At 30.6% G+C, this 8,405-nt stretch overlaps 2 protein-coding genes across 2 annotated transcripts; both read right to left on the reverse strand.

Annotated features, from left to right (window-relative positions):
- Positions 1-2,056: 2,056 nt before the first annotated feature.
- On the reverse strand, positions 2,057-2,710 carry HELRODRAFT_162962 (hypothetical protein; the record flags this gene model as incomplete). The annotated part of the gene is made up of 3 exons (XM_009025006.1): positions 2,057-2,245; positions 2,408-2,485; positions 2,537-2,710. 3 exons carry the CDS (start codon positions 2,708-2,710, stop codon positions 2,057-2,059), a joined length of 441 nt encoding a protein of 146 aa, XP_009023254.1.
- A 413-nt stretch (positions 2,711-3,123) lies between these two features.
- On the reverse strand, positions 3,124-4,417 carry HELRODRAFT_162963 (hypothetical protein; the record flags this gene model as incomplete). Its single annotated transcript, XM_009025007.1, has 2 exons — positions 3,124-3,789; positions 4,163-4,417. The coding sequence occupies 2 exons, from the start codon at positions 4,415-4,417 to the stop codon at positions 3,124-3,126; spliced, it is 921 nt and encodes a 306-aa protein (XP_009023255.1).
- Between the last annotated feature and the right edge of the window lie 3,988 nt (positions 4,418-8,405).

Here is an 8,405-nt window from a genome sequence, read left to right on the forward strand (position 1 = left end):
CGTCGTTTCGACAGTGTATGTCATCATCAGAGCCTACGTTTAAATTATTAAATATGAATTGAATATTTAAAATTGTAAAATCAAGAAGAATAAACGAACCAACGTCGTCAGCCGTTCGAAATGCTTGACGAGTTTAATAAAATTGAGTTACAACAATTGCGTCTTATTCAACGAACCCAAAAGAAATTAATTAATACAAAATGGGCAAGAACATTCAACCAAATTTGTTATAACGAAATCCCCGTGCCAAACTATATATTATTCAATTTATTCAAATTAATAATAAAATATTTCTAATTATTTGAGACAGCCTTTTTCATATATACATTTAAATAAAAGCTTTTTTCGGTACCTCTACTATCATCAGTGTAGTAGAGTTTGTGATATTGTTATATGTAATCTATAAATATATAGTAATTTTAACAAAGGAACTTAACAAAGCTCCATTGTTTTTTTTTGTGTGAGTAATTTAAATAATTTACTAAAAATTGAAAAACTTAATAAATGTCTGCACCTAAATATATATATATAATATATATATATATAATATATATATATATATATATATATATATATATACATATATAAATATATTTTTTGGAACCGCTTTTGAATTATTTTTTTTTATAAAACACACACAACACACACACACACACACATATATATATATACAGTTGTTTAGGATATATATATATATATATATATATATATATATATATATATATATATATATATATTGGATTTACACTATCATAAATATTTTATTTATAATATTTTTTTATAAAGATCACTGCGTTTTCGGAATTATTCAACTTGTAATCAGTAATCAGAATTCACTACAAATCAGAAACTCAGCAACAATTTGAATAATGCCGAAAACGCAGTGATCTTTATAAATAATTGTATATATATATATATATATATATATATATATATATATATATATATATATATGTATATATATATATATATGCAAATTTCATTGAAATTGTTTGCCCATTTTGCATTAATTAACTTCTTTATAAGACATTCAACGAGGCGGTATTGTTTGAGTTCATATTTATCTAAAACTGGAATAAAGCTAACAGCGCTGTTTCGGCGTAATGCCATCTTCAGAGCCTAAATATTGTTTAAACATATAATTTAATTAAAATAAATGTCTAATGTAAAATGTGAAAATATAGAAAATAAAATATGTAAATATAGAAAATAAAATATGTATTAAATTGTGAAATAAATTAACCTTGTTGTAAATATCATAATAACTAAAGTTTATGTAGATTATATAAATAAAATAATGTAATTTAAATAAAATGTTTAGTAAAATAATTAAAATATAGAAATTTTATAAAAGTTTTAACATGGTTGAAAAACGTTAGTGAAAACTAATTACGAATGACATGTGCGCCAGATATATAATATTGCTGTGTATGCGTTGTGAATGCAACTATTGCGGTTGAATATGTGTGATACGAGTTTCCACATCAGACCTACGGATACATAGTTAAATATAAATACATATATGTACATGCAAGATACATATCGATGTATAGATCAAATATTAAGTATCACATAATACATCCACCGACGCAATGACGGTTGTCGGATGACGCTGGGTCACAAACTGCGTGTTTCTTATATATATATATATAAGAAAATTCAGTTAACTACAACAACGTTATAACTCAATTCATGATCCTTACTTTGATAAATTTGATAAATAACATAAATAAGGTACCGCGTAGGGCGTGCCAATTGTATACCGAAAATTTAAAAACCAGGGGTTACAAAAAGATACATTTTTGTATGCTGAATCCAGCTGAACTTTCAGATTCTAGATTTGAAAATTTTAAGCTTGGTAAATTTTACGTTGAAATTTTAGCTAAAATGTTTATTTTCAGAATTTAGGAATTAATTATAAAAATCATTGAAAAAAGAAAACTAATTTTAAGCAAAGAAAAATTTTATATTTCTATTAAATACTGAAATAGTATTTGCATTATATACAATGTCTAATCAATGTTATGTCAATTACAAAGTAAACTTACAGCAAGTTTCAATTATTTCCAAACTTTACGAAATTGTACATGTCCTTCTTGGTCGCATTTCTACTCATTAGTTGTCTGCTGACGATCAGTGATTTAATATATCCATCCTTTCTTTCCTGACTAGACATGCTCACTTGCCTCTGTAACCATCTTGACACATCTCTCAATACTTTAAATGTGTGAGGGCCAGTCTGGAACTATCATTGGATTGTGCAAAAATTGTTTGACTTGAGCTGTTGTTAAGCTACAATTTAGAAGAGATTCATGCATTTCAGAATCCCAATGAATGAGTTCAAGTAGGCTGCTGGTATCAGGATTGATCTCTGGTGTTACCCTTTGCCTTAAACTCATATCTGAACATTCTTCTCTGCATTTCCTCTGATCTCAAGAATCTTTTCAATTCCAACTTTTCTTTCTTCCTCCTGGTCACTACAAATCTGTGTCTGTATGACAGTTTCAGAATGTGCATACCAGGGTGATCATCTTACTATAGGCATCACTATCTGAATCACCTCTTTGTCTTGACTTTTCAAAAGTTCAAACTGAAAAAGAACATGTCTCGGACCATCAATCCAATTATGCTTCACTTTGATTTTAAACCAATTAGGCATGTAAACTCCGACTATAAATTCAATAATCATTTTCAAATTTTTAAGTGGCATATTTTTCAGACCATGATTGAAAACTCATAATCTGCAACATCTTAGAGCTGTAGTCAACCATCTTGAGTGACAGACAGGTCCAATCTGTAAGTTCGCAAGCCTGTCAGGCACAGAACCAGATCTGAAACCAGTAACAATCATGTATCCATAATACTGGTTTTTGCTGAGATCATCAATCACATTCTGTTTTAACTCAATCAGTAGAAAATCAACACTTATCCTGATAAAATTTGGATTTATTTCCAGGTCTATTGCATTATCAAGCATCTTACCAATTGGTCCTGACCATCGATTATTGCTCAGTGTTTGACCATCCAATTCTTGAATAAGATGTCTCAGTGGTAATTCATTTGTGTGAAGATCACATACTAACCAAACAAGATTTCTGCCAAGCTTTCTTTCAATACACTGCATCACACCACCATGTCTGCCAGTGTTTGTATTGGTACTGTCAGAAGCTTATCATCAATATTTTTCTCTTTCAGCCACTCAACAATGTTATCTGCAATTATCTCCGCTGGTTTCTTGGACTCAGTAGCTTTCCCAGGAACGAAATGCCTCAAATATTTTCCTCCTAGTTCACTGCATATCAAATAGTGCTTCTCCTTTACTATACCTGAAAATTTTTTGGAAGAACCAACAATGTCAAGCATCACCTTGGTGTCATCTTTTCTTCCATCAAAGAGTAAACAGCTGATGGCATGCTCTTTTATTTCACTTTTAAACTTATTTTTAAATTCTTTGATCAACTTTTGCTGAGCTCTTTTAACTTTATTATGATCAATTATAAGATGTTTGTCTATATCAGTGATGAAGCCAGCAATAATCCAAGCAGCAGTTGCTATTTCAGCTGTCTCCCTTAATCCAGTGTGATTTCTCATACTGGCTAGTGCACTGCTTCTTATATCCTGAGTATTGTACACTTCAGTCATTTCACTGTTCTCCTTTTGAACTTTGTTCTCTACATTCGATTCAGATTTCTCAGAGTCATCACTGTCTTCGCCAGAAATAAACTGTGCAGCTACTAAGTTCTCTTCCTTCTCTTTCCTGGCATTTTCTTCTAGTTTCTCAGCTCTTTTCTGCTCAGAAAAGCATCTGCTTTCTTGTCTCTAAAGTTCTGCTTCTTGCCTTCTTGTCTCTGGCACATCTTTGTTTGCAATCATGTGAGTGCTGATGCTTCCTTGCTTAGCTCTCTGCACTAATAAACATCAGTTCGATCACTGGAATCTTCTGATCTTCTTGCGCAATTACAATTTATGTGTACTTTTTGAAAACATTCAAGATTATTACATCTATATTCAGAACACAGAAGAATTGGACACTTACAATGAAGAATGTTGAAGAGTTTGTCAAGACCATCGGTAAACTTTTTTTTTTGTCAAGCGTTCATCTACCAAGTGATACATCAGTTTCTTTATTTCACAAATTAACGATTCTTTCCTGGATTGTTACTTCATGAATGACAACAGAATATATAAACTTAGAATTTGCTTTGGTCCACTGATCAAAGAGGGCAGTCATAATATCTTTGGCTAGTTCTTTTTTTATATAAATTTTGTCTTTCTTGCTCAACTGCTTTAGCAGAATACCGTATCTTAATAAATCACTCACAGTTGGTAACTCTGAGGTAAGGATCTTCCTGTCTGACCCCACATAATGACTAAGATGAGTGGAGGTCTTTCCTCTGGTTCTTATTGATGCTGCCATAATCAGAATCAAAATAGCAATTATAGTAGTTCTTTAATTTATTGCAATATCTGAAAAACATAAAAACAAGTTTACAAGTTTATGCGCGTCAATTGTGGTCTAATTTTACAACATACGATATTAGGTGAAACTGCAGAATTTGATTAAAGAGATGCACTTCAAGCTTGACAAATGCTGGTTTATGAATTTTTTACGATTTATTGTATAACTAACTAACAATGGGGGTACATTCAACTTGAAGTCATGTTACCCTTTCTCCCGTAAATAATGTACTATATATATATATATACATATATATATATATATATATATATATTTGGCCTATATTTTTCATGATTTTTAGCATAACTAACAATGGGGGTACATTCAACTTAAAGTCATGTTACCCTCTCCCGCATATATATATATATATATATATATATATATATATATATATATATATATATATATCCTCCTCTCTCGTGAAAACTTTGGCCCCCCCTTGAAAATTTAAACATTTTTAAATTTTTGGTTCCTCTGTCAAAATTGTCTAGATCTTTCACTGTATGCTTATAACTAAACGTTAGCGCCTATCAACAGCACACGATGCACATACACATTATGTATGCACGCGCAAGCCCTGCATCATACGGGTGTGATAGTCTTTGAGTTTCCGACAGATAATATTTGAGCCGTACCATCACACTTTGCACTTTGACCGAGTGAGTTATCTCAAAGTTGTTGAAAATGTAGGTACACACAAAAAGCTTGTCAATCATCAGATTGAACTTATTTTTGTTGCATCATATCAAAACTTCTTAAAGCAGAATTTGAAAGAGCTCAACAAAACTTATTTTCAGTATCAAATATTTTTTATTTAAACTTGGAAACGTACAAACTAGAAAATCCTGTTTTGTAGAATTAGAAAAGAATAGCACAACACAATCTAAGACCGATCGCATAGCATGTATGTAGGATGTGGTGGCAAACAGTTGATCCAAACTTTTATAACTGACGTTGAAAAGTAATTATTTTTGAAACATGGCTATTAACAAATTCGATTAACTCTTTCTGTGATGCCCCAAGAACATTTTTAAAGTTGACTAATTTGACTTGTGACAAGTGCAAGCTACCATATAAGCAAATTTAGTGATGCTAATATTACTTACATTACTGGAACTGTTTGTCTATCATTAGACCCAAGTTAAAAGGCGAGACTTAGGACAACAAAGTTTTACAGCTTTAAAGCTTGATTGGTTGTGTGAAAGTGGCAAGAAGTCTGGGGCCTACAGCGATGCCCACAAAAAATGCGGTGGCTTTATATTGATGCCCGAGGAGCAGCAGATTTTTAGATTCGTCATAACGCTTTATCTCCGTTTTAAGGCTGTAGCAGACAAAATATTGAACTGTGTCTTTTAAATTGATATTTAATTTTCATTGAATTTTATTGTACCCTATATTTCATTAGATTTTACTGGATAAGTTATAATAATTTGAAGACATAATTTTTATTTACTTTTCTTTAATTTTTTGGGAGGGTCAAAATGCTATTTTGCAAATTGCGCTATCTAATTTCACTTATCCACTAATTTCTGATAGATACACAGCTGCTTCAAACACAGACTTGCTTTATTTTTAACCTTGTTATTCACTTTCGTTTTAATGGTAACAGTAAAAGAACCAAAGAATCATTTACTAATCCAATAATTATGTTCGATGTCGCACGATCGCTAATAATTCACAGCGCAACTCCAACCTCTCTACTTTTACAATTTTACAATCAATCGCGCGTTACAATCTGATTAAAGCATAGGATTATAGAACCAAGATAAATTGAAATTAATTATATAGCGCAATTCTAGCAGATATGACAATATTATTACTTACATTATACCGGAACTGTTTGTCTATCATCAGACTCGTGTTAAAAGACGAAAAATAGAACAACAAAATTTTTCTGCTTTAAGTATTTTTTGAGGCATGATTGTTTGTGTGAAAGGGGCACGAGGCATGAGGCCAACAACGATGCCCAAAAGCGGTAGATTTTCAAATCCGCCTCTGTTGACATAATTGTATAAGGTTTTGTACTTTAAAGACCTATGTTTTTCTTAATAATAATAACATGTAATCTATACAGCAGCCAATGCATAGCGTCAGGAGCAGTTTTAAACAATTTTTTTGCTCCAAGAACGCTATTTTAATTTAAGAATGCTCACTCAGCAAACTCTTACTTTTTATCAACGTCTTTGAAATGATTTAATTCATTTAATTTTCTAATTAATTAGTGCAAGCAAAATTATGTTAAACGTGTAATTTATTAAACAGTAAATGGAAACTATTTTGACAGCTTTCTAAAGTAGTTTTTTTGAAATAAGTTAAATTTTTAATAAAAAAAACAATCAAGTTTGCAAGTTAATTTACTTATGAAAAATTGTAGATTGAAAAATACGAGTATTCATGTGTAAATTGAATCTTATTATAATTTTGCAGAATCATTCCACGAGAAAACTCTATGAAACCAAAAATGTTTTGGGTAAATCCAGTAGTAAACAATTTTGAACTGGGTATGAACTGTTGATGTTATGATGTAAACTTTTATAATTATTTGGGAGAAGTCCTATTTTTATTTTTAATCTGTTATTCACATACAATAACGATTTTGAAATAAAAGTTTTTCCTTGAATAATTTTATTTATTTTTGAAAAAGATGCTATTTAAATTTACTTTAAAAAGTAACCAAACGTATAGTATACACGTTTGAATACGAATTTTCAGCTCCAAATTTGCTCAATTTCAAATTTTATAATTGTTGACCTCGGTAAAAGCTTAATTTTAAGTGTTTTATTGATGTTAGTTGATGTTTTAATTTATATTTGTTTTTAGAAAATAAAATAACGCATTTTTAAAATGTTCAAAGGATTATTTAAGTTTTGTATCTCAGTTCTTAAACTTTTCTTCTAAGTAAGCAGAAACGAACTTGCGAGAACACAGAAATCCTCGAAAAACTTGAATAGGCTTTCTTGAAAAGGTATGTTTTCAACTTCCTTACTAAACACATCCATCTAAGTAACTTTAAGCAGAATCACTGGTAACGAATTCCAGATAGTCAGGTCAGCCACTGTTATGCTCCTTCAAGCAATTGCAGTTCGTTATTTAGAAAACCATTTGCTGCCGATATTGTTTCCTAACCTAAAAATGTTGTGGGGGGACGTTTTTAATCAAACAATCTAAACCAAAAATATTAAGTTTCCGACAAAACGTTGGATATTTTGAAAGATTGAATCAATTTATTTAATCAACACCTATACAGCAATTACCAATTGCACTTATAAGGCTCGCGTTTAAAATTTTTTTACGCATCATTAGAACTTGGAATGCTCAAAATATTAGCATTTTACAAAACCGCTTTGAGGGATTACAAAGACATGAAATCTGGTCTACCCACTAACAATACTGCTGGCAAAAGCGAAACAAGCTCTTTGCAAGGTAATTTTTCATCGTTAATCAACAAACCAACTTTGAAATTCAGTGAAGTCTTCTTGATAACTTACATGGGAAGAAATTTATCAAAAAAAATTTATAAATGAGTACAACTACATGCTAAAACAAAAATTTTTCTTTGTATTCCAGTTTTCTATAAACTTTTAAAAATTAATTTTATCTTATATTTTTAGTTTCCAACTACTTTGTAAATAATAAACGATGTCGCACGAAATTTTAATCTGGACGTGCCTTGTATTCCGCTGCCATTACTAAGAGCAAGAGAATCAATGACGCATCCAATATAATTAATATTGGACGTGATTGGAAGCAATTACGTGATTACATAACACACTACATTTTGGTTGGATGTCGGACATAATGGAGCAAACATTCCCAGGTCAAAGTCAAGTTTAATTCCCACATTAAAATCTCATACTTTGCTTTTCTTTGGATTTGAAATATAGGTTTTATTATTGCTAACATCTCAATTTGAACAAGAGTATAATTTCAATAGAGAATCGCTAGA

Source organism: Helobdella robusta (assembly GCF_000326865.2).
Source record: "Helobdella robusta unplaced genomic scaffold HELROscaffold_4, whole genome shotgun sequence".
NCBI classification, from domain to species: Eukaryota; Metazoa; Annelida; class Clitellata; order Rhynchobdellida; family Glossiphoniidae; genus Helobdella; species Helobdella robusta.